Below are 24,226 nucleotides of genomic sequence, written 5' to 3' on the forward strand. Positions count from 1 at the left end.
AATTAAGATGTAGTATAACAAGCGACGAAGAGACAAACAAACAAAAACCAGTGCAGCCAGTGCACAGGGGGGATACTTCTAAACCACGGGCAGTCAGACAAGACAAGCTTGCTGAAGAAAGAAAGAAAGAAAGAGAAGAAAAGGGCAGAGAACGCCCTGGCGGCTACAGCAGCCTTTTAAGAGAGCGCCGGGGGAAGGAAGATGAGCGGATGAGAGAGCCCGGTTAGATAGTCAGTCCAGTTAGTCTGGTTAGTGCAATGCGTGTGATGGGATTGTCACCCGCCATCTTCTATTCTGGGAAGAGCGAGAGCAACTGTTTGCCAGTCAAATCCCCGCTTCGTCCTCTCGCCATCCCAGCCGGCGGGTAATTCGTTGGTCTCATTGGCTTCACGGGCAGCCAGGCCTGCAGCAGACAACCAACCATCCTCGCTGCTCGCCCTTCCATCGTCCCTCCATCTCCCCTCCATCAACAGCATGCTTTTCTTCCCTTGCCGCCCTCCACGAGCACATTCTCCCGAGCCATTCACCTATCAATAGAAACCTTCCCAGCCAATCGCACTCACACAAGAGGGGAGACGGCCTGTCACCGACATCTCCATTCTGCAGCACCGAGGAATTTTTAAGTTCGTGCACCGGGATTGAGGAGGGGGTTGGACGCTATCCCACCATTGAGAGAAGCAAGACACCACGCTACGACTCTCCACTACAACTACACCATGCAGCATCTCCCCCGATTAGGGCCCTGTCATGGCCGGCTCTTACGTGCAGAAATGCCATGGGATCTTTACCCCTCTTCTTCGTCTGCTTCTCTAGATCCAATTTCGATTCGATTCCGTAGGGACAAATCGTCAGCCAAGTACATCGCTGCTCACACCAGTCATTCCTCCAACCATGGTCAGCAAAAAAAGAGGAAACAAGAAAAAGTAATAACAATATATAGAAGCTCGAATCAAAATCATAAACCTCTGGTCCTCTGTACGCCGGAAAATGCCGAATCGATCTGGTCTTCGGTTGATATCACACGTTTTGGGGGGTGGAGAATTATTAGGAAAGAAAACAGGGGAAAGAAATCGGAGAGGGGGAAAGAGAAAGGCATGGAAACACCAGAAGCCGGAAGAGATACCACGAAAGAGAAGAAAATGATGTACACAGATAGTCATCCTTCCTCCCCCCTCACCGCACGGACACGCGAGACCGGTTGGTAAACATGCGAGCGGCAATGTTCATTGAGGCCAGCTCTTGGAACAGAAGCTTGGCTGCATACGGGATATGCACCTGCGAGATTCGGTGCTTGTTGTTACACAGTCGACACTCGAAGAGTCCCTTCTTGAGTTTCCTGTGGTTCCATCATCGTTAGCTCATTTTGATAGACAAAATCAAGGTTATCTCTCCACTTACGCAACAGGGGTCATCAAGCCACAGTCGTCGCAGATGTGCACCCGGAAGGGATCGGACACGTCGAACAACCGCTCCTTCAGGAAAGCGCTGGCTCCGTGCGCAATCATACAATCGCGTTCCATCTCTCCGAATCGGAGACCACCGTCACGAGCACGACCTTCCACCGGCTGTCGCGTCAAGATCTGAGTCGGTCCACGCGCACGGGCGTGGATCTTATCGTCGACCATGTGGCGCAGACGCTGGTAGTACGTCGGTCCCAGGAAGACCTGCGCAACCAGCTTGCGTCCAGTGTGTCCGTTGTACATCACCTCAAAGCCACGGGACTGGTATCCGTGCTCCCGCAGGAGACGAGAGATCGAGTCGACCGTAACGTCAGTGAATGGCGTCGCATCTCCCTCAAATCCACGCAGCGATGACACTTTACTGAGTTGACACTCGATCAAGTGCGCGATTGTCATACGGGACGGAATGGCGTGAGGGTTGATGATCAAGTCGGGGCACACACCCTCCCGAGTGAAAGGCATGTCTTCCTGACGGTATGTGATACCGATGGTACCCTTCTGTCCGTGACGCGAAGCGAACTTGTCTCCAATCTGGGGAATCTTGGTCGTCCTCATGCGCACCTTCACAAACTTCAGGTCATCGTTGCTCGTAGACACCAAGACCTGGTCCACGATACCGTTCTCCGTACTTCTGAGAGGAGTCGACACATCCAGCTTGGTGTGGGCCTTGGTACGTTGACCAAGTTCCTCCGCTTCGGGTGCCAATGGCGCCGTCTTACCGATGATGATATCCTCACCGGATACACGAACACCAGGAGCAATGATACCGTCCTCGTCAAGCTTGTCGTAGGTACCCTTTCTCATACCGATCGTGTCCGATCTCATAGGCTTCTCGAAGCGTTCAACAACCGTGAGTCCGACCATCTTCTCGCTGTCGGTGTATGTACGGTAGAACAGACTGCGGAAAAGACCACGGTCAATGCTGCTCTGGTTCATAATAACCGAATCTTCCTGGTTGTAACCGGAATAACAGGCAATAGCAACAATGGCGTTCTGGCCGGCAGGAAGCTCACGGAACCGCAAGAATTCCATAGACCGTGTTGTCGCCAGAGGCTTCTGCGGGTAATACAGAATGTTGGCCATGGTTTCCATGCGCTGGTCAAAGTTCGTCAGGAACACACCCATAGCTTGTTTACCCATGGCAGACTGGTAGGTGTTACGAGGAGACTGGTTGTGGTCGGGGAAAGGAATGATACTGGCGCAGACACCCAGGATCATACTGGGGTGAATCTCGCAGTGTGTCCAGGTGTGAGCCTTTTGACTCAGAATGGAACGGACACGCTTGTTGGGATCGTGCAGCTCTTCTTCGGGAAGGGCATAACCGGCCTGAAGTTGCTTCGAGATCTCCAGATCCTCCGGTGTCATCACAATCATGATCGTCTCCTCCTCCTCGGCGTCGACGTACTCGACGACACCAGACTTCACCAAACCATCCCAACCGAAGTAGCGCTCCCTGCGATCTTCTGGATCCAGATCGGGGGGCAAATCCTTGTCTTGCTCCAGTTTGCGGATGTGTTCCTTATTGAGTACCAGCGAGCCGCAGTTCTCGCTCTTGGGATCATTGTCGACGACGAACAGTGGTCGACACACACGTCCAGCATCGGTAAAGATCTTGAACTCTCGCTCACGAATATCGCGAATCAAACTGACCTCGTGCGAGATCATGTTCCGGCGACGGAGAGAGAGCATGGTGTTCACCAGATGCGCGGGATCTCTATGAATACCCACCCAGACACCGTTGACAAACACCTTGGTCGCATTTGGCGTCACCTGCGGCTCGAATTCTTCAAGCACTTCCATGTTGCGTTGAATCATGAAATCAATAATGGGCTCACTAGGCGTACCAACAGTGATGTAGCACATGAGCGCCAAGTTCTTGACCAGACCACAAGCTTGACCCTCAGGGGTTTCAGCTGGACAGACCAGACCCCAATGGGTGTTGTGGAGCTGACGAGGTTTGGCGATCTTACCGTCACGGCCAATTGGTGTATTGGTACGACGAAGGTGGGACAACGTAGAGGCGTAGGTGTAACGACTGAGCACTTGAGATACACCAGCCTTGGCGCTGGCTGCCTTCTTCTGCTCTCCCCAGTTACCCGTGGCAAGAGCGTACTTCAGACCTCCTGTCAAGGTGCTGGCCTTGATACCAATGTTCAAGTAGATCTCCCTGTTCGTCTCCACGCATCTCTGGACGTACCGCTGAAGGTCACGGGTGACACGAGTGAACAGAACTCGGAAAAGATTTGCAAGAAGAGGACCAGCCAAGTCGAGACGCTTCTTACCGAAGTGGTCACGATCATCGACATCCCGACGGCCCAAAGCACACTGCAGGAGCCTGTGTACCATGTAACCCAGGAAGAAAGCTTTGCGGGTCTCGCTACCTTCGCTCTGAGAGATGTGGGGAAGGAACTCCTTCTGCATGATTTCGCGTGCGTATCTGACACGACGCTCGTGGTTCATACTAGACTGAGACGATCCACGCTTGGCAATGAAATCCAGCGCCACCTCACGGTCCTGAATAACGAAACCTTCCTCAATACAAGGCTTCAGCATCTCCAACATCGGCGTGTCATTCCGGTCGTAGCAAATGTGGTTCAGGATATCCTCATCAGAAACCACACCAAGGGCTCTGAACACAACGACGATGGGGATGTCGGTCTTCACGTAAGGCAAAGTCGACCGAATCGTAGGACCAAATCCACCCTTGGCACTGTCACCCTTGGCAAACAGCTTCAGGGACAACTGAGAAAGGAGTCTTGATCCCTTCTCGACGGCACTCCGAATTTCCGCGACATAGGGCGTGGGACTAGGTGGTGCCTTCTTGAAGACTTGAACCGTGTTTCCAGCACTGCGCTCTTGGGCGATCAACACCTTTTCACTTCCGTTAATGATGAAATAACCACCAGAGTCGTAAGGGCACTCGTTCCAGTTGTAAAGAGCTTGCTCGCTCAAGTCCTTGAGGATACAGTACTTGGACTTGAGCATGATTGGCATCTTTCCAATGAAAACGGTCTCCTCCTTAGCCTGGTCAGCAGGGAGCTCCTTCTGCTCCCACTGCAGGTAAGTCCCGTGAGCTTTTTTATCCTCAGTCGATTCAGCCATATCATCATCATCTCGGTCGGCGACCAGACGTTCGCGACCTTCCATAATCTTCTTCGTAACACCGAGATAAAGGGGACTAGCGTATGTAAGATTACGCAGGCGAGCCTCCTGGGGCAACATGATAGTGGTCGCACCATCACCCTCAGTAACGGACGGTCGAGAGAGCATGACGGTTCCAAACTTCAGCTCGTATCGGCGGACAACCACGGGATCGACTTCATCTTCGGAGGGAGGGAGAGTTTGGTCGAGTGTTACTTGGCCTTGTTCCTCCACCAGCTCTTGCATTGTCGACGAGATAAATTCATCGAAAGAGTCCAGTTGTTGTGACACTAGACCCTTGGTGTCGAAGAAAGACGAAATGACCGTCCAGCAATCCTCCGAGGTGATGCCCTCGTCCATATCATCGTAGTACTCATCCTCGTAAGCATCTTCGTAGTCGGCCATCTTGGCGGATATGGGTCGTAAACGCAATGAAAAACCGCAGTCGATAGGACAATGAGCGCAAAGGGCGCGACGCGCTCGGCGGAAAAGATCCCACTCGAGGTGGTTGGACGACTGGCGTAAGTTGAATGCACCGAAGCAATCGTCGTGAATGAAACAGGTGAGGCCACTAAGCCGGAAGCCTCAGATGGATGGAAGAAAGAGAGATCCCAGGCCACCGGTGATGCTGGTGAAGGGAGCAGCTGGGGTGCTTCGACTCTCTCCGGGCGCTGATGGATCTTGCCTTGGAAAGAGCCGCCACTAGCCTCGACCGCCTTCTGGCGCTAAGCTGTGAGCTAGTCCAGATTTGTAGATCACGTGAGATATATTCCATTAACAAATGATGATAGCTTCACTTCTCACTCACATTAACTACGACTGCAATAATTTACGAAACGTATCAGTGGCCGGAATATGCAGAGCATTGGCTGAGTATATATTATTATACATGATAAATTACAGGAACTGCAGAAGCGTCTCCAGCATCTCCTTACTATCCTTCTCGCCGGGGTCATCCTCGGAGAGCCCCTCCACTTGCTCTGTTCATTCAATTAGCACGGGATTCAGAAGGTATAGAACCCTTAGGTGCTTGGAACTTACCCTGTAAGGTTCGTCGAATCAGTGACAAATCTTCGTCGCGGTCAGCCAGAAGGGACACAATCTTCTGTTTCGCTCCGTCATCTTCGGCCACCAACCAGGCCAAAATAACATCGATAAGCTTTAGGCAACTGTTAGTACATACTGCAGCCACGGGATATGCCGGAGGAGCAAACCTGTAAAGAGAAAAGACCGGCATCAAATCGCCTGGACAGCCACTCGGCCGCCATAATCTCTTGCTCCTCTTCCGTGAAGTTCTTTCGTTCTTTCTCGATAGCTTGCTCGACCGGTGTCACTCTCTGGACGTAATCCCGCCGTAACTTTATGAGCTTTTCGATCTTCTCATAGTCCTTCTCCATGAATTTAGCCAGTGTACGGATCCGCGGCGCAGAACCGCCCGGAAGTAAACGCAGCAGCGAAGCGAAAATGCCCAGCAGATGCTCCGTCGTCTCATTGTCTTGCTATAAGATATTAACGCCAGCCCGTGATTTCTTCATACTCTGAGTGCATACCTTCTTCTTGAACATTCCGAATACTGTACTCAAGCATGCTGCTTCCACAAAGCGTTCACATGCAGGAGCGCCTGCCATGCCTCCTAAGGCATGGTCAAGGAGTCGTAAAGCTCGTTGCTTGCTGAACTTACCCTCCTTCAACATGATTTGCGCAAGCTCGACACCCTCAGCTTCCAGGAACTTATCCTTCCCGTAGTCCTCATTCACGATGTAGTTCAAGCTGCCGAACAAGTTTTCCACATATTCTTCTTCGTCAGAATCTTTCTCGGGATCACGCTTGCGGTATGCACTGAGCAATTGCAGGAGAGCTTCAACGCCATCCAGGCTAACGACCTTCTCTCTGTTCTTAGGAGTGGATTGTAGTAGAATGGCGAGTATCTCTGCTGCATATTGTTGATTTTGGGACACTGGCCTCTCCTTCTTTTGTATCCGAGCGATAAGCCAGGGTAACAGGTTGGGGTCTTGCCCAATCTTCTCTGCGATAGACGTCTGTGATGCGATATTTTCCAAAACGTCTCCAAAGGAGTCAGTATACCTATCGCGTGCCTTGTCTGGGATAACTCACTTAGTACGTAGTACACGCCTGCCCTGTCGACCTCGGATTCTTCGTCGAGTCGCGAAAGGTTTTGCGCCAAGAGCTCGATAAGTTCGGCATCCAACTGCACTAGTAAGTATTCGTTCAATAACAATTTGGAGGCAGGTATACCATTGCGTTCACCAGACTGTCCCATTGATCTTGTTCGGCCTCCACATCTTCGTCCGTCAACTCGCCAATGATTTGAATCACATCAATTGCAATATCGGCATTCTCATGCGATAGCAGAGACATAAGCGAGCCGACGCAGCCCAGCTTTGCAAATTCGCTATATAAATATGGATTCTCGGAGAGTATAGAGAGGCTCTTGATTTCGGTATCGAGATCTGCTTCCGAAGCCATGAATCTAGGCATATCAGCATATTGGATCAATAAAATAATCTGGGTTGCTTTGACAACACTTACTTTTGAGGATCGTTTTCAAACTTGCCGCGGAGTTCGGCGTTCTTTGAAATCTTCTTTTCGAAGTTGAGGGCGAATCGTCGCAACCAGGTAACGTCGAACTTCTCTGGCTAAAGCTACTTCAGCAAATGATGCCATGAAGCACAACGAGTATGATCTCCTTACCGCAACATCTGCTTCCTCATGCTGATCAATATATTGCATAGCCTCCGCGGTTTGACGCTCCATGCCGCCGCCGAAGAAGCGTCCTTCTTCGTCATCAGGGATATCCTCGGCGGCGAAATCGGGAGGTAATTCGGGACCCGCGTAGCCATCATCCTCCTCGCCCTCATCCTCTACCATAGGCGCCTTTCCTTTTGATTTCACATCACCATCCACATCTAGTTTAGCCGCTTTGTAGAGCTCGTCTTGGTCGCAAGTCAGCCGCCGTCAAGTTGAAAGGAATGTAAAGGGGAGGAACGCACTCGGGTCTTTCGCGGAATCTAGTTTGCGCTTGGCACTTGCTGCCGAAGAGGGTTTCTAACTCGTCAGCGTTACTAGGATAGGTCACTTCATAGATAGCTTACTTTGAAGAGCTCATCGATGCTCGTCATGGTTGCGGCTTGCGCAGCTTGAGAGGCAGACCGGAAGAAGCACTTCAGACCCAACCACCAACACAGATTTGAATAAGAATCAACAAAGCAGAAAAAGGCGACTCTGGAGAAGAGAATAACGCCTCTGAATTGATTGTTATAGATCCCTTTTTGCGGACTTCTCCTCGATCATTTGGTCGCGCACCAGGTCCGAAGAAGATACGGGAACCGCGATAAGCTAAAAGTGCAGCCGCCAAGGACCGAAAGATTTCTCGGAGTTCTCATCATTCCCGGCCTCACCCTGCCATCGAACATCGTCATTCTTGCCGTCAACACACCTTTGCATCTCAAGGACATTGCCTATCCTACACATATAATACATCTACAAAATGGTTCCCAGACAGCGTGTCGTCTCTGGCCGTCAGCAGAAGAGCTTCTTCAGCACTGCCTATGACGAAGTCACCCACCCCGAGAATGCCACCATTGTGAGAAGCGTTCTGGTCTTCGGCGTAAGTCCTGCGATTCTTGAGCGATCTGTACAGACCGTGAAATGTCAAGGATGATCTAATATGAATGTGTCTACAGGCCGGCGTCGCTTTCCTCTACAGCAGCCTCAGCGAGCTCCTCCTTCCTCCGTAAGTTGAGACACGATCCCATCCATCGCAGTCACTGCAATAAATTTCGGCATTATCAAAACAATTACTGACGGAAGAAGTATGTAAACGGATTCTCGCCCGTTCGTTCGCATGTCACTGTGATATGAAATTGTCGGCTGTCTCGAAGTGTTGTCGATGTCGATTACGATACGCGGACATTTTTTCATCCTTCTTCCTCTAAATTCGATTCTAATGAATACGTGTATTATACTGTGTGCTTCATGGGCATATATGGGCTTCAACGTTATGTGGCTGGGCTTGTCATCCGGGTCCGTGAAGGACCAACATTATGTGGCGTTGGAATAGATATGATCTCCGGAACACTTCCCGGTCTCTCCTCCGCATAATTGCATATGCTTTCTAGGGCATCTGTTTTGTAGTTGCCTTATCTCTTCATGTCTCATCGCTGGTCAGGTAATTCAGGCCCTTGTAGATGGATACGTCTGTGAATCGGGACATGAGTGCCGATCAAACAGTCAGTAGTAGTGGTTACAGCGTAAAGTCATGGCTTTCGAATGAAGAACTTGGCACATGAGTGCAACTGCACCGTATAACGAGCACAAATACTCGAACAAAGATGTATTTTTTCAGTCGAGTCCATCAATTGACGGGATATCCGGCAACATTTCGCCGGCGAGGTGAGCTCCTCTCCTGTGCAGAGTGCAATGCTATGAAAGGATAAAGAGAAGCCTCATAGTGGCCCTGTAGAATGTACTTAAGAGGAACGACACCAGTGAGTGGCCATCTGCCTGAGGCAACAAGATCGCATCGTGACCGCCGCGGCACTAAGACGAAGTTCTGGACAGCGAATATTTTCCACTCAACACCGCTCCACTCAAGAACCAACAACCCCAGCGTATCAGCGAATAAACTCTCTCTTATACAAGCGCTTATTTAAGCGGCTGCATTTCTCATATCAAATTGGCGGGGAAGCCCGCAAAAGCCCCCACATCCGGCCGGGTCCCGAACACCGCCTTCTCTAGTGTCGGGGGGGAGATAGTCCATGGTTGTCTATTACCAACCAACCCCAGACGGCAAGACGCGGCAACGATAGGCAACTGCTAAATTCCGACCCTCTTATGCTGAATGTGATCTTCTGCGCAGCTGCAAATGCCGTTGGCTTTGCTTATTCTCTAGTATGTTGACCGCCAAACGCAAGCCGTCAAGTGCGGACTTGGGCGACGATAGACCAGTGGCGAAGAGAAGTAACAGCCTGAGCCATAATGCTCATGCACCTTGGTTGCAAGACTCCAGACCCTCTCGGAGCTGGCGGACTCTGGGAGATCGTGGGGTACGGACTTCGCTGCCACTAGAAAACATGGTCTCGACTGTACGGGATCTCATTGACCCTGACTTTGACCCTCTTATTGCTCTCCTCGACGATGAGCCGCGCTTTCTGAAGCCTCTCCCGTCTCGCATCCCACCGGAAGACCTAGAGTTTCTGCGATTCCGGGGGGCTTTGTCGATCCCAGAGAGTGGTCTGCGGAATGAGCTACTGCGATGCTATATCAAATGGGTGCATAGCTTTATGCCGGTGTTGAACCTACAAGAATTCCTCCGATGCGTCGCGGAAAATGACCCCAATGGTAACATTAGTCTCCTGCTGTTTCAAGCAGTGATGTTCGTGGCGACAGCCTTCATCGATCTGCATCATTTACAGGCCGCCGGGTATGCCACTCGGAAAATTGCCCGTAATGTGTTTTTTACGCGGTTAAGGGTATGTCTCGCTTGATAATTCATCCGTGTACTTAGCTAACCAGTCAATATAGCTCCTCTACTCACTTGACTGCGAAGATGATCGAATAGTTATACTGCAGACTCTCCTACTTATGACTTATTGGTCTGATCATCAAAATAATCCGCAAAGAGATATTTGGGACTGGATTGGTGTCTGCAATATACATGCACATTCGATCGGGTTAAACAGAGACCCTTCGTCGTCGACCAACATGGATCCAAGGATTAAGAGGCTGAGGACCCGAATATGGTGGAGCCTATACTCGCGAGACCGTCTTATTGCGATGGGGCTAAGACGCCCGACGCAGGTAAACGAAGGGACAAGCAATGTCCCCATGTTGAAGCTGGAAGACTTTGACTTCGAGTCGTTCCACCCTAGCGTGATTGAGATGTTTCGTTGTCGTCAGCTGGAGGATGTTACTCACCAAAAGCGCCTGGCGACTATGTTCATCGAAAAGGCCAAGTTATGCCAGTGCATCGGACGGGTTTTGTTCGCCCAGTATACGCCATCACAATGTCAGTTCGGTGTGACGACACGAACTACCATTAGCCTAGTCCCTCGGCAGGCATCGGAATCCGAATTGGCCCGGTGCAGCCAGCGGTTAGAGTCCTGGCTGAGTGCACTACCCAAAGACGCCCAATTCATTCCTGCGTCAAGAACAAACTTCCATGACGGAGAAGACGTCCTTCTGCTCCACGGTGCCATGGTACGAATGCTGTATCATGCTACCACAAGCGCACTGCATCGTCCCTGGGCCTTCACGCCCAACAAGGATCAGTCAAAATCACGCAGGGAGTTGATTCAAGCTGCGCAAACGAAGATGCATGACGCCGCCGTTGGTATCACCCATATCATCCAAGGTCTCAATCAGCTCAACCTCACGCGATTTCTCCCACAATCCGGTGTAACCGTTATCATCCCAGCCGCTGTGGCCCATCTGACAAACTCCTCATCTGGCAATCCCGCCACCCGAGAATCCAGCATCTACAACTTTCAACGCTGCATACAAGTGCTGCAGGGCCTTAGAGACATCTATCCTGCAGCAGACATGGAGGTCGCGAACATCGAAGCGGCAGTTAAGCTACAGTCCGATAGCGCAAACACCTTCCTCCGAATCATGCAATACACCAACAACTCCGGTTCTATGTCGCAGGGCCAATCACAAGAACACGCACGAAAACCAAGCACCATCTCAAACCCACACACCATAGCATCAGCAGAAGACCGAACCTCTAACCACTGGACCCCTCCCCAAGACGAACCCGACCCAACCAACAACCACAAGCAATCCGAACCTCAACATTCAGCCGGTCCAACCAAGCAACAACAACAACGCACACCAACCAAAAGACACTCCAGCACAATCAACCCACCCCCCATCTTCAACAACACCAGCACCACCAACAACACAAACAATCCCTCCAACCCCCTCCCCAAAAAAGCCGAACCCACCCCACCCAACGACTTCGACGACGACCCCATATCCAACTTCCTCAACGACAACAACCCCACCATCTCCCCCCGGAACACCCAAACACAACCCAATCCCACCTTCGACCAAGGCTCCGACCAGTTCCCCTTTGACTTTGATCTCGACCTTGACTCCTTCGCCGCCGATTTCCCGCCCCAAAACCCACCATCCACCAACCTCAACCCCGCCTCTACTTCCAACCCCGACGCCTCCCCAGACCTCGACATAGATTGGGCTAGTGAGCTGCTTAGATGGACCGGACCGGGTCCAGAGGATGCATTGACCAATAATAATGATCTGTTCTCACCGTTTGCTCCGACTCCTAATGTTGAGAGTACCCCGGGGCAGAGGTCCATGAGTCATGTGACTGGAGATATTACAGGGGATTTAGATAGAGATTTGGGGTTTGTTCCTTCTGATGAGGAGATCTTTTAGGTTGTTGTGAGAGGGAGCTGAGGTGGCTGTTCTTGTGTGTGGTGTGATGTTCTTTAGTTCGTGTAAATATATATATATATTGCGGAAGTGGTGCTTAGTGTACAGACACTGGCAGCACCCTGTAAATAGAGCACTGTTCCCGAATGCAAGTGGTAGTAATGAGGTTTTTGGAAACATCATACTATTCAACACAAATAGTATTGCAAAAATTTTTAACCCTTAATTCTCATGTGATCTAGGTAGTACTAGTACTCCGAATAACTAACTACTATATAAAATGATGCTCAGCATGACTGAAAGAAAAAGAAAAGACTCGTCGCTCGCCCTGTACATTAGCCACCAAATATGCGATCCGTAAATCGTTGGAACTGAATCTAGATGACTGCGTCTTAACCGACTATAGTTATGAGATCAGTGAATATGTCTGATGGATGGCTCGCACTACTTGCGAGCCCAGCGGTTGCTCTCATCGCCCTCTTCCCATTGGTGCTCGACGTAGCCAAGCTTCTTCTTGACACTTTGTACGGTCTCCTTGTCACCTGTGTTCTTGCCCATGTTGTCGCTGAGCTTGACGGCTGGGCGGCCGTTAGCGGTGGCAATCTTGATGACGATGTTGAGCGGCTTGGATTTCGCGCCGTCGGATTTGTTCGTGAAGTCGTCTGCGAGGATAATGTTAGACGTGGCTTATTGAAGGCACTGGGATAGAATTCCATATAGTTCAGGTATGTGGGCAAAACGTACTAGTGAAGAAAGTTCCGACACCGAAGACAGGTTTGAAGCCGGCTTCCTCGGCAATCACCTTGTATTCAAGACAGTGCTCGATGTCTAACGAGTCGGAGAAAACAATAGTCTTCGGATCCTTGACTCCCTCTCTGTCGTAGAAGTCCCGCACCATCTTCACAAAGTACGTGGGGTCGCCAGAATCCTGGCGGACACCGGTGTAGACCTGGGCGTAGGTCTTGTTGGCGTGCTCGCCTTGAGCATCGTTGACCAAAGGAGCCGCGATTGGGGGTTTGGTAGTAGCCTCGCTCTGTACTGCTGATTCTGTCGTGGTGCCGGGTCCGGAGGCGGTAGTGGAGATTGCGCCAACACCTGCACTGGTGAAAGCAGGAATGGGTTTGCGGAACGCGTCGAGGAAAGCAGGCGTGCCAAACGTGTCGGTTAGTGCAACACCCAGGACCTGATGTGCGTTAGTTACTTGGGCCAGGACGATCCAGGGTCTGCGCACTTACTCCTTCACCAAAGCAGCCAAGCCAGTAGCGCAGGGCCATCTCGTTCGCGTTCTCGTAGTCGTCCGTGATGGCAGCGATAGTCATGTACCACTCATGGGCTACAGTGCCCACAGGCGCCACTCCATACTTCATGGCGAAGTGGACGTTACTTGTGCCGGTAAACACTCCCTTCCATCCTTGCTTCTTTCCTTCTTCCGCAGCGTGCATTAATCCCTGCATGACCAGATCGTGGGTGTGGTAATCGCGCCGTCTTCGAGAGCCGAATTCTGAAAATATGCAACCATTCTCCAACAAGGCACATCCCTTCCGGAACGCCTTGTCCTCCTGACAGCTGTAGTCCCAGTCCTTATCGGTGAACATGAAGTAGGCCTGACTTGTCAGAGCCAACAGCGGGATCTCGTACAAGATCGTTTCCACCCACAGACCCTTGATGACGTAGTTGACGTTGCCGAGATCATCTTCGCTGCCAGTATCCTGCTCCGGCGTGAAGTGAACCTCAATCTGTTCTGACGGCTTGAGCTTGAGGTTGGTCAGGTAGTCCAGGTAAGCGTGGTTGAAGTACGGGCACCATTTCTTGAGAAACTCGATCTCTTCATTCGTGACTCGGATATTTGCAAGCGCTGATGAAGCTAATTGTCAGACTAGTCCAGACGTCTGACACACCATCGATTTACATACCATCTAACTGTGCCAAAAGCCATTTGTAAGCACCCCGCGTTAACTTCATATCCGGAGTGCGATTTGTGAAACCATATGTGACATCTACATTCGAGAGGAACGTTAGCCTGGACCACGAGGCTTGAGAGAGCTATACCGAGTCCTTACAAACATCTGGGAAGTACTTGAGGACGGCGCATTGCATCGTCAATTTGTACAGGTCCGTATCAAGCAACGAGAAAATACCCTCCGGGAGCGGAGGGGTATTATTTTGAGCCATGACGAGGTAGTTTGGACCACACCGCAAAACAAAGGATAGAGCGCAGAGAGGAATTCCAAGCGAGGGACCTGAAGACAGGGACCAGAGGTGCGAGATAAGGAAGAAGCAGGTAGACGAATTCGGAGGAAAGTACTCAGAAGAGAAATCTCCCATTGCGTCTCTGCGCGGGGGAATCACCGACTGCCTGACGCCGTTTGCACTGTTTGCACGCTGGCTTTCGTCATCAGCAAATCGCCGTCCCACATCTTTTTTTCTATATTGTGATCTCCGAATTAATTGGGTTTACTTGAACAGGAAATCTTGGAGTTAATGCAAGAAGTACTCTAGAGAAGGGATGTCATGGGTGGCGCTGGTTATGCGCATTTCCATCCTCGCAGGAACCCCTCGGGGAACCCCTCCGTCTGGGTCTAGACTGCATTGCACATGCATCCATCTTGCCAAGTCTACATGGCATGAATATAACGACGCGAGTTAGTCATTTACTACGGATTATATGTATACCTGGAGAGTAATCAAAGCGATGAGCGACATAATTCCCGGCAGAAGCAGAGAACAAACTATACAGCATAGTGGCTGCCAGAGCTGTAAGGCAGCAATACCCCGCCCGTTTGCATAGAGACTGTGGCTGGAAGATGGCTGGGTTTTGATAAACATGAGGATAACAGACCCGTCAGCTACATTATTGATTGTGTTAACGAAATCCAAGCATTCCAAATCTTGGTTAACCTACTACAAAAGCTTTGACAGCCAAGAGTTAACGTCTTTTGGGTCTGACAGTTGGGATCGCCCATCTGTGGCTTGCCTGTTTTCTGTGGCTGATACTCCGGGGCCGGAACATTCTAGATCCGGCAATCCTGTCGCTCCCTTCGGCGTCCCGTCGTTATCCCCGATCAATGTTTCTCAGCGCCACCATCTCAGCCTGTACATATTCATCATCCATTCCATCCGTGACGACATCGCGTTGAGTTACCGAATAGCCTGCAGCGGGCTGCATCGCATTCTACCCGTTGTTCAACGCGCATCCGGTCGCAGCCCGAAGGCCGCCCGATAGCGGTATTATCAAGGCCCGATTCATATCGGGAACAACGACCAGAGAACGCGCAAGATGTCGCAGGCCCAGGACGATCCCGCGGCGGTTCTGGAACTGTTCGTTCACGATGTGGCGAACCTTCCCGCTGAAATCAACCATCTGATGGAAGAAATTCAGGCCAAGGACAAGATCATCCAAGAATGCCGCACGACCATCAACTCCCGCGACACCAGTCTCCAGAAATTCATCCGATTAAACGGCAGCTTAACGCCCAACCCGAAGGAAGAACAATACGGCAAGGCCATAATACAGAACCTCGACAAGTCTCAGCAGCTACAGGATGAAAAGATCCAACTGAGCGAGAAAGCGTGTGTGTTGCTAGACCGACATATTAGGAAACTGGATATCGCAATCCACAAGCTGCAAAGTAACGGCATGCTCTCGAACGACCCTCCCATCCCCTCCCTTTTCAACAACAAAGACCAATATCGCGACCCTCCCAAGATCTTCTTCCCCGATTCCACCGTCGAAAACTCCTCCTTCCCGTCTCCTCTCAATAGCGCCTCTGCAAACGCCAATGTCATATTAGGCGCCACTCAGAAGCTGAATTCCCTGGGCCGAAACGCCGCCGCACTCGCCTTGAACTCCCCGACTGCTGTGCGAAGCTCCGCGCCAGCAACCCCCTCAGGAACAATCCACTTCCAACGACAACAGCGAGAATCATCCGCCGGCGCGGTGGAGAACAAACGCCGGCGTCTTAACGCTTCACTGGGAACACTTCCTGCGGCCTCGTCCAACCTCCGACAATCGTCTCTCGGCCCTGGTACACCCAAAGCCGGAACTCCCGCATCAAGTCGAGCCGGCAGCGCAGGTCCGCGTTCAACAGCCTCAACCAAAAAGGCCTTAACCAAGAAAGTGGCCCCGCACCAACAAGTCAAGAAGATCAAAGCCTCCGGGCTCAACGGAAAGCACACTAAGCGGTCCTCCAGCGCAAGCGGTCGTCTCAAAGTCAGCGGGACCAAACAATCCCCATCCGCTGCTGGAGGAGACGAAGACGAGGACGACTCCATGCTCAGCAGCGCTGATATCTCGGATTCCGAGAACGCCGACGAGGGTAGAAGAGACGAAGACATGGAGGACGAGGAAGAAGACGAAGGCAATGAAGATACCAAGGTTTATTGTACGTGTCGCAGTGTTAGCCATGGAGACATGGTTGCGTGCGATAACGACAATTGCGAGTTTGAATGGTTCCATTGGAAGTGCGTTGGCTTGACGAGAGAACCCGTTGGAAAATGGTTCTGTCCGCAGTGTTCGGCGAAATTGCAGGCTTAGGTTATATAGTTATACCCCCTTCTTTCTCTTTCTCCGTGCGTGTGTATTATAATGACCATATAGGATGTTATGACGGCGTTTATTTTTCTTCTTTCCAGTCAATTCAGGATGCTTGCGACTTTCAAAATAGTTTTATAATAGTAGTAGCAACTAATAGGCAGTAGTTGTAATACTTCTTTCATTGTGATGTGCCACAGCAGCCCATCCGAACAACCGATACTATATACTACACCAGGAGAAAACAGTCCAACAAGAAGCCAAAATACTAGTTAGTAGTAGTAGATAGCTAGTAAGTAGCACCAGGCAATTGTCAAACCGCCATCCATCCAATCCCTTCCCACCACTGCCCTTCGCTTTTCCGTCCTTTTTCTTTCCCAGAAAAAATATAGAAGCCCTTGAAAATTCTTTTGTTTTTAGTTGCCCACATTGAGAAAAGAAGACCGTGTTCCATGGCCGATCCCAATATCAGACGTGAACGCCATCGCTATGCAAACAAACATCATCTGGCGCATGCTGCGCTAATTGTATACAGGAATTGTGTGATATAAGGTGTAACGAGTATGAGAGGTAGAAATGATGTGAGGTAGATAATAAGAGAGAATCAGAATCCGAGGGCCTTTTCTAGCCAGGGGTCAAAGTATTCGCAACTCTCGGGACTGACAGCCCCGCCGGGAGCGCAGAGCTTGAAAACTGGACAGTTGCCGCAGGGCGCTTCGGTCATGCCGTTCTTGACTAGCCTGTCGTCGATGCCTGCGTCGTCGGTCCGGGGCTTGCGCGCTTGTTGAGACTTGACTTGTTCGGGGTTCTTGACGGATTTGTAGAACTCGCCGTTGTTCAAGGATACAAGCTTGTTGTCGTAGCAGAGCATCTCCAGGAGCTGCGTGATGCTCTCTTCACCCAGACGGACCGGTGTGATGCCACTCTCGTTCACGGCGGCTGTCAGCATAGGTATGGTGGGGTAGCCCTGATACCCGGCTGGGAAGGGGAGGTATTCCTTCGGAGCGCCCTCTTGTTTGACAGCTAGGCTTCCATCCGCGGTCTTCATGCGCTTGTTTCGAGGACCGTCCGAGGAGGAAGGGGCCTCGTACCAGCTCTTCCGGCTCACGGAGTATTCGATAAAGCCGGCGACGCTGTTGATGAAGTTCTCGTCCAAAACTCCGTCGGTAAACCAGGCTCCACCAGTCACGTCTTCACTTGGGGCGAGGTTCGCCAGCATGTACATCTTCCGGCTGGGGAATTTGACATTGTGGACGCTCTTGATGTAGCTTCTCGATTCCAGCGACTTGAGGCAGCGATCGAGTATGGACTTGTGAAGGTTGGTGCGGTTGCCGATAGCGCGGACCCAAATACCGGACCGTCCTGTCGAATGGATGACATTGTAGACCAGACTCTCGTCGGGGCTTAGGTCTCGAAGTCTAAACAGGTGGGTTAGTGGGTGAGAGTTCCTATGTTGATTTCATAGGTAGAAGAATAATCCTACTTTTCAGCATCATCGCGCGAAATAATCTTCCAGGCTAAGCGGTCATTTTTGCCCTGGAGGAGCCGAAAGAGCTTCTGGTCGACGAGCGACTGGGTGCAGTTCAAGAGAAGGGCGAGATCATTTTTGGGGACAATGTTCAGACCCAGGAGATCTTGCTGATAGAACAGATGATCGGAAGGGAACTGGTTAAGACAGGCGTCGTAAAGTCGAGAGGCCAGTTCGTTGACCGAACTGCCTGACGCCCCCGCGGAGGCCATTTTCACCACGACGATTGTAGAGGAGTCGTTAAAAGGAAACTATCACCGGACGGGCTCGTGAAGGGGCATGATCAAGAATGCATCCCAGGTCGGACGGTCGCTGCAGAAGCCGGGACAAAGCGATGCCCGGGGAGTTGGCAGGGAAAGCAGGCGCAAAGTTGACGGTCGTCGAGAGGGAGAATCGAGTTTCGCAGGCCGAAAAGAAGATGTTTTTGGCGGCTTTTCTTTCTCTTTGGGTTTAGCGGGGGAGTCACTTTGGCCCGGAAGGGTTTAGGGCCAGTCCTAGCTTTGACAGCCTGTGTCTGCCTTGTTGCCGTGTTGCCTTAGAGCCTTAAATGCCTTACTGCCTCATGAGCTGCTGTATGGTGGCCTCAGGCTGGAACCCTGTCTCTCGGAAATTTCGAGAAGCTCCCGGCAAAAGAGAAGAAGCTCCGGCTTAAACTGATCTGCCCGGTCCAGCTGCCCCCGTCTCTCACTTTATTCCCCAACTCACCACCACGCTTCCATCCTCTTTCTTCTACATCAGATACCCCTTGGAAGTTATACAGCATGGCTGACGCTTTGAAAGCTGAGGGCAACAAGGCCTTCTCCGCAAAGGACTATGCTACTGCAGTGTATGTATCTCTCTCCCCCCGGTTTACCCCGCTTGCAAAAAGGTCTGGGAGGGATCTCTGCCATGAACCGCAGCTGATTGGCCTATAGTGAGAAGTTCACCCAAGCTATCGAAATTGAACCCTCAAACCACATTCTCTACTCCAACCGCTCGGCTGTCTACGCTGCGCAATCCCAATACGAGAAGGCTCTCGAGGATGCCAACAAGGCTACGGATCTGAAGGCGGACTGGTCGAAGGGATGGCTCCGCAAGGGCGCCGCTTACCGTGGTCTCGGCGACCTCTGTAAGTCGAAGAGGTGTGTTGTGGTGAGACCGGATCTAGGTTACTAATTGGTTTTTAGTGGCTGCCCACGATGCGTACGAGGAGGCCCTCAAGCTCGAGCCTACCAACGAACAGGCCAAGACCGGTTTTAATGCCGTCAAGAGGGCTATTGAGGCCGAGGCTACGGCCGACGGTGTTACTGGCGACCCTATGGGAGGACTCGGTGGCATCTTCAACGACCCCCAGATGTATCAGAAGCTGGCCAGCAACCCCAAGACCTCCCCGCTCTTGGCCGACGCCGACTTCATGGCCAAGCTCCAGCGCATTCAGCAGAACCCGAACAGCGTTGGTCAGGAGATTCAGGACCCTCGCTTCCTGCAGGTTATGAGTGTGTTGCTGGGTATTGACATGAGCTTCGGTGCTCCCCCGGAGGGCGCTAGCTCTGCGGGTGCTGCCCCCGAGGCTGAGGAGGATGTGCCCATGCCCGATGCTCGCCCTGCCGCTGCTGAGAAGAAGAAGGAACCTGAACCGGCTCCCGAGCCCGAGCCCGAGGACGAGGAGGCGATCGCAAAGAAGAAGGCCCAGGAAGCTGCTGACGCCGAGAAGAAGATTGGTAACGACTTCTACAAGAAGAAGCAGTTCGATGAGGCTATCGAGCACTACAACAAGGCCTGGGAGCTGCACAAGGACATTACGTACCTCAACAACCTTGGTGCTGCCAAGTTCGAGAAGGGTGACCTTCAGGGAGCCATCGAGACCTGCCAGAAGGCCATCGAGGAGGGCCGTGAGCTCCGTGCTGACTTCAAGGCTCTTGCCAAGTAAGACACCTGTGGGTGCGATTTACCGATCTGGTTACTAACTCAGTTGTCTGCAGGGCTTTCGGAAGAATCGGTACTGCACACGAGAAGCTGGGCGACCTTACCCAGGCCATCGAGTACTACCACAAGTCGCTCACTGAGCACCGCACACCCGACGTCCTGACTAAGCTGCGCAACGCCGAGAAGGCCAAGGACAAGGCCGAGAAGGAGGCCTACGTTGACCCCGCCGAGGCCGAGAAGGCCCGTGAACTGGGTCAGAAGAAGTTCCAGGAGGCGGACTGGCCTGGTGCCGTCGAGGCCTTCACTGAGATGGTCAAGCGGGCGCCCCAGGACCCCCGCGGCTTCTCCAACCGGGCTGCCGCCCTCATCAAGCTGATGGCCTTCCCTCAGGCCGTTCAGGACTGCGACGAGGCCACCAAGCGCGACCCCAAGTTCATCCGCGCCTACATGCGCAAGGCCCAGGCCCTGATTGCCATGAAGGAGTACAACAAGGCTCTTGATGCCTGCACGGAAGCTTCCGAGCACGACGATGGTACCCACGCTCGTGAGATCGACCAGCAGCAGCAGAAGTGCCTGGAGGCTCAGTTCAGCGCCCGTGCCGGCGAGACCGAGCAGCAGACCATGGAGAGAATCCAGAACGACCCCGAGGTAAGTCATGACTACCAACTAAAGCGCTTCCAGGCTGTCTCGACTAACTCTCCCTAGATCATGTCCATCCTCCAAGACCCTGTCATGCAGAGCATTCTGCAACAGGCCAAGAGCGACCCTGCCGCTCTGCAGGAGCACATGAAGAACGCCCAGGTGCGGATGAAGATCCAGAAGCTGATGGCGGCCGGTGTCATCCGCCTGGGACGGTGAGGAGCGAGCAATATAACTGAAAGCCCACACATTCCTAGTAATGCAAATGAAAAAGCGGACCGGAATTGACACGGCGATTTAATTGATGTCTTTGTTTTTTTTTTTTTTTACGGCGATTACGATGCATGTGTTTCTAGTGACATGAGATGACATCCGAATTGATTATATATCAGCATACTACAACGTTCATGAGATTTGATTACTTAATGGTCAAACGTAGAGACTAAACCTACCCTAGCTTAGGAGTTAAGAGGAAGACGGTGACGGCGATGACCGAGATCTAAAATAGTCCGCCACGCCACATGCTTGCTCGCTCCCCTCGCTTAATACTACGGCAAAGCCACATCAGATTGCAGTCAGCCCTTTTCTGGATCCAGATCTGGCTCTAGATCCAAATCGGATAGCCGATATCCGTTCCAGTGACCAGTTCCTGTAGAGTCAAGAGCAGCAAACTAAATGGTAGTACTCCGTACATAGTGTGGGTAATCCCCGATCCCCGACGCCTTCCTTTCCTCTTTCCACGCATGCCAGCCACACCACACCACACCACATATACTGCTTGGTTAAGACATAAGCCGAAGACAGATATAACAACTCCGTAAAGTATCAGTTCCGACTCTTCCGACCGATTATATCCCTGTTTGACTGTAGTGTACTACTTTTAGATAAGATAGTGACCACGAAGGTACTCCGTACCTCTTTCTCTTATTCCCCCAGCCACCTTCCAATCCCCATGGATACTTTTCCACATGAAAATCCAGAGAGTAGGGAATTCCGCGGTAGGCGAAACCTCGGACATAAGTGGTAAGTTAGTATTTAGTAAGTTCTTCTAGCTTTACCCCACTGTTCGTTCCGGAGGACCCAGCCTCAGTTCCCAGTTCCCAGCCACTCGTGAATTAAACCTCAAAAGGATAACTTAATTTGAGTTTCGTGTTGGGTGGTGGATTTAACTCGTTGCGTCGTCATCGGTTTAAGATAGCTAGCTAGCTAGCATTCAGTTCTCTCGGGAAACTCACATGGAGAAGTAGATAGCAGATAAATCGATGGTGTTTATAAGGGTTGATTGTTTGATTGTAAGTAAGTCTGTATCTCTTTTATCTCCAGTCGGACATGAAAGGGAATTTACCTGCCTGTCTGTCTGTCTGTCCGTTTGTCCCTAGTCAGGTGTACTCCATAGGTAGTAGCACAATCCGCAGTGAGATTGCATTGTGGCAAATTCGCATCTGAAATTTGTTTTCTCCGCTCATCCATTCATCCATCAAGTCTGGGTCCGTGCCGTTTGTTCGTTCCTGCTGTGGTACTTTTCACTGGGCAGGGATCGGGGGCGGTCTGCCCACTCTTTTCTTCTTTTGCTAGGTATGATTGGTTGTACCGAAAAGGTGAGAGTGAGAGTGTGGCTGGTGAGTGAGGATTTCACGTACCCGCTGCTGGGCTGAGCTGTAGCTAGTACAAAGTGGTTAGTTCAATTGAAATGTGGAAGTCATTTCCGGATTGTTTGCTTGTTAATTGGTGGATTGGGGATGTGGATTAGGGTTGGTATCTCGTTTGGTACTGAGATATTCGTAGGGATGCTATTATCGCTGTTTTGTAGGTACTACTCTTCTGTGGGATGTTGAACACTGTGTTCTCTGTATGTGTGGTTGTGAGATTTGCATTACAGCCAAGTAGATAGGCCGATGGTGGATTTCCCGACACGGGCTGACAACAACTTACTTTTGTAAGAGAGTTGAGAACTTTGCAGATCAGTTAACACTCTCATGTCAGAGTTTAACTAACCGATTGCTTCTTTCTTATTTTCCTTAAATTAGATTGGATCTACGATGATTGCGTAGACAGGGTACAGGGTTTGTTTCAATTTTTTTTATTCCTTTATTTTCTTTTGTTCCTGATTTATAATTGTATTTTTAGCTTACTGTAATAGTAAAACTAAAATAGAATAAAATAAGTGTGAATGAATTGTGAAGTTGCTGTAGCCTGCATTATGGTGTATACTTGCAGATTTATTATTGTTGCAGCCTTGGAAGGATGGGTGGATGGACAGTTCACTGCATGCCACGTGTAACAACACCTTGCCACTTTGACTGCATGGGATAACGATGATGATGATAAAGGAGGTTATACTTGACTAGGAAGGGGTTACGCATGCAGTGTAAACTTGGAAGGATTTAATCCTAGTCCTTTTACTACTAGTACTATTCTCGTTCTTTGGATATTGGTTATTAGATTTCCATACTATCTACTAGTTACCAAAGGGGGTGTAGTATGGGTGATATGGACCTTAGGGCTACCAACCAAAGTTGCAGTTAATATTCTCAGGCCAGAATTGACAAATCAGAACGAGCATGACTCGTGGAATTGGACTGTAGTCGATATGAGCTGGTCAACACTAAACCCTGGGAGGGTTAGATTTCCGGGTCTAGGATGGCTAGCGAAGAAGCCAAACCAAAGCCCGAAAGAAACTGCGAGAGAGAGAGAAGGGGGAGGAGAAGTTCGGAAATCAGAGGCAGAGGAACCCGCAATTGTGGCGGAACAGAGGAAGGGGGGAAGGAGAAAATCCCAATCGGTGGCGGTGCAGGGCAACATCCATAATGCCAATAGATCGCAGACCGGCGCCCACTAGTCGATCGCGCCGGGGATGGTCCGCTGCTTGACAGGATATCCATGGTAGATGGCGTTTCGGATCGTGCACTCTGGCGCAGATACCCTTGTTGTCCGTGTAGATACTTGCTGGGTAAAACCGAAGAATTCCTTTGGTTATTTCTTTTGCAATTGATTCGTGTGAAATAATGGAACAGACCACTTTTAATCTGTGGTACATCGTAGATAGTGTGAGATCTCCTGATCGTTAGGGAGGAGAGAGAGACGGCGTACCGGGAATCTGGAAGGGGGGGATGTGGGGAGAAGGGCTCACAGGAATGCAGATGCTGCCTCCACGAGAATTGGTCGCCTTGGATGGGATCGGCGCCGTTCCCTTCTCGAAGATCTCTCTTCTTTTTTTTTTTTACTCCTCTTTTACTTTTTTTGGTGCTCTTGATGTCATGGCCACATCTGCCGCACAGATATTATTACTTTTATTATTAAATGAAAAGTGTCACCATAAATCCAGGTTTCGCATCCCGAGTGGTACCGACATTAGGTCGTGCAGCCGTCACCGTTTCGAGTCCCTACAGTAGACGATGTGATAATGATATGATATGATATATCCACCGGGCAATCGCAATTGTTGAAAGAGTCTAAATTTGTCTGGATCGACCAAGAATAGCAAAGTGGCCTTCACCAGCCACGATTCTTTTCCTTTTTCCCTGACGCAAGTGGCTAGAAAGTTGCTGTGACTTTTGCGAAACTCAATCCACTCTCTTCTTCCCGATCGATCATCTTCTCGTTTGT

The 24,226-nt window shown here is 50.9% G+C and overlaps 7 protein-coding genes across 7 annotated transcripts; 3 read left to right on the top strand and 4 right to left on the bottom strand.

The window, feature by feature from the left end:
• Nucleotides 1-1,173: 1,173 nt before the first annotated feature.
• BDQ94DRAFT_157932 (uncharacterized protein) lies at nt 1,174-7,741 on the bottom strand (the record flags this gene model as incomplete). The annotated part of the gene is made up of 12 exons (XM_026768838.1): nt 1,174-1,336; nt 1,399-5,006; nt 5,222-5,286; nt 5,643-5,760; nt 5,816-6,100; nt 6,176-6,666; nt 6,717-6,810; nt 6,858-7,092; nt 7,152-7,258; nt 7,314-7,555; nt 7,613-7,667; nt 7,715-7,741. The coding sequence occupies 12 exons, from the start codon at nt 7,739-7,741 to the stop codon at nt 1,174-1,176; spliced, it is 5,490 nt and encodes a 1,829-aa protein (XP_026628767.1).
• Nucleotides 7,742-8,109: 368 nt separating this feature from the next.
• On the top strand, nt 8,110-12,020 carry BDQ94DRAFT_168086 (transcription factor domain-containing protein; the record flags this gene model as incomplete). The annotated part of the gene is made up of 4 exons (XM_026770977.1): nt 8,110-8,229; nt 8,306-8,355; nt 9,514-10,093; nt 10,146-12,020. 4 exons carry the CDS (start codon nt 8,110-8,112, stop codon nt 12,018-12,020), a joined length of 2,625 nt encoding a protein of 874 aa, XP_026628768.1.
• Nucleotides 12,021-12,177: 157 nt separating this feature from the next.
• Nucleotides 12,178-14,312, bottom strand: BDQ94DRAFT_139170 (nicotinate phosphoribosyltransferase). The gene is made up of 5 exons (XM_026765376.1): nt 14,078-14,312; nt 13,931-14,014; nt 13,253-13,872; nt 12,762-13,200; nt 12,178-12,679 (listed from the first exon to the last, which is right to left on the bottom strand). The coding sequence occupies exons 1-5, from the start codon at nt 14,187-14,189 to the stop codon at nt 12,462-12,464; spliced, it is 1,473 nt and encodes a 490-aa protein (XP_026628769.1). The 5' UTR covers nt 14,190-14,312; the 3' UTR covers nt 12,178-12,461.
• Nucleotides 14,313-15,036: 724 nt separating this feature from the next.
• BDQ94DRAFT_139171 (putative PHD finger domain protein) lies at nt 15,037-16,678 on the top strand. Its single transcript, XM_026765377.1, has one exon. It carries the CDS (start codon nt 15,295-15,297, stop codon nt 16,549-16,551), a length of 1,257 nt encoding a protein of 418 aa, XP_026628770.1. The 5' UTR covers nt 15,037-15,294; the 3' UTR covers nt 16,552-16,678.
• Nucleotides 16,679-16,891: 213 nt separating this feature from the next.
• BDQ94DRAFT_139173 (RPC34 RNA polymerase subunit family protein) lies at nt 16,892-18,448 on the bottom strand. Its single transcript, XM_026765378.1, has 2 exons — nt 18,032-18,448; nt 16,892-17,966 (listed from the first exon to the last, which is right to left on the bottom strand). The coding sequence occupies exons 1-2, from the start codon at nt 18,286-18,288 to the stop codon at nt 17,153-17,155; spliced, it is 1,071 nt and encodes a 356-aa protein (XP_026628771.1). The 5' UTR covers nt 18,289-18,448; the 3' UTR covers nt 16,892-17,152.
• Nucleotides 18,449-18,763: 315 nt separating this feature from the next.
• sti1 (Hsp90 cochaperone STI1) lies at nt 18,764-20,957 on the top strand. Its single transcript, XM_026765379.1, has 5 exons — nt 18,764-18,902; nt 18,991-19,184; nt 19,243-19,981; nt 20,038-20,629; nt 20,687-20,957. The coding sequence occupies exons 1-5, from the start codon at nt 18,838-18,840 to the stop codon at nt 20,837-20,839; spliced, it is 1,743 nt and encodes a 580-aa protein (XP_026628772.1). The 5' UTR covers nt 18,764-18,837; the 3' UTR covers nt 20,840-20,957.
• Nucleotides 20,958-23,288: 2,331 nt separating this feature from the next.
• Nucleotides 23,289-23,705, bottom strand: BDQ94DRAFT_139177 (uncharacterized protein). Its single transcript, XM_026765380.1, has one exon. The coding sequence runs from the start codon at nt 23,655-23,657 to the stop codon at nt 23,337-23,339; it is 321 nt and encodes a 106-aa protein (XP_026628773.1). The 5' UTR covers nt 23,658-23,705; the 3' UTR covers nt 23,289-23,336.
• Nucleotides 23,706-24,226: the final 521 nt, after the last annotated feature.

The sequence above is a fragment of the Aspergillus welwitschiae genome (genome assembly GCF_003344945.1).
Source record: "Aspergillus welwitschiae strain CBS 139.54b unplaced genomic scaffold BDQ94scaffold_8, whole genome shotgun sequence".
Lineage (NCBI taxonomy): Eukaryota > Fungi > Ascomycota > Eurotiomycetes > Eurotiales > Aspergillaceae > Aspergillus > Aspergillus welwitschiae.

What these genes read in the sequence shown, in the direction of transcription:
- BDQ94DRAFT_139170 (XM_026765376.1), bottom strand. Translation starts at nt 14,189, where the DNA reads ATGGCTCAAAATAATACCCCTCCGCTCCCGGAGGGTATTTTCTCGTTG. An exon ending in CAAGTACTTCCCAGATGTTT is followed by an intron (nt 14,015 to 14,077) that starts GTAAGGACTCGG and finishes TCTCGAATGTAG; the next exon opens with ATGTCACATATGGTTTCACA. An exon ending in GCTTTTGGCACAGTTAGATG is followed by an intron (nt 13,873 to 13,930) that starts GTATGTAAATCG and finishes TAGCTTCATCAG; the next exon opens with CGCTTGCAAATATCCGAGTC.
- BDQ94DRAFT_139171 (XM_026765377.1), top strand. Translation starts at nt 15,295, where the DNA reads ATGTCGCAGGCCCAGGACGATCCCGCGGCGGTTCTGGAACTGTTCGTT.
- BDQ94DRAFT_139173 (XM_026765378.1), bottom strand. Translation starts at nt 18,288, where the DNA reads ATGGCCTCCGCGGGGGCGTCAGGCAGTTCGGTCAACGAACTGGCCTCT. An exon ending in TCGCGCGATGATGCTGAAAA is followed by an intron (nt 17,967 to 18,031) that starts GTAGGATTATTC and finishes CCACCTGTTTAG; the next exon opens with ACTTCGAGACCTAAGCCCCG.
- sti1 (XM_026765379.1), top strand. Translation starts at nt 18,838, where the DNA reads ATGGCTGACGCTTTGAAAGCTGAGGGCAACAAGGCCTTCTCCGCAAAG. An exon ending in GACTTCAAGGCTCTTGCCAA is followed by an intron (nt 19,982 to 20,037) that starts GTAAGACACCTG and finishes AGTTGTCTGCAG; the next exon opens with GGCTTTCGGAAGAATCGGTA. An exon ending in GAATCCAGAACGACCCCGAG is followed by an intron (nt 20,630 to 20,686) that starts GTAAGTCATGAC and finishes AACTCTCCCTAG; the next exon opens with ATCATGTCCATCCTCCAAGA.
- BDQ94DRAFT_139177 (XM_026765380.1), bottom strand. Translation starts at nt 23,657, where the DNA reads ATGTACCACAGATTAAAAGTGGTCTGTTCCATTATTTCACACGAATCA.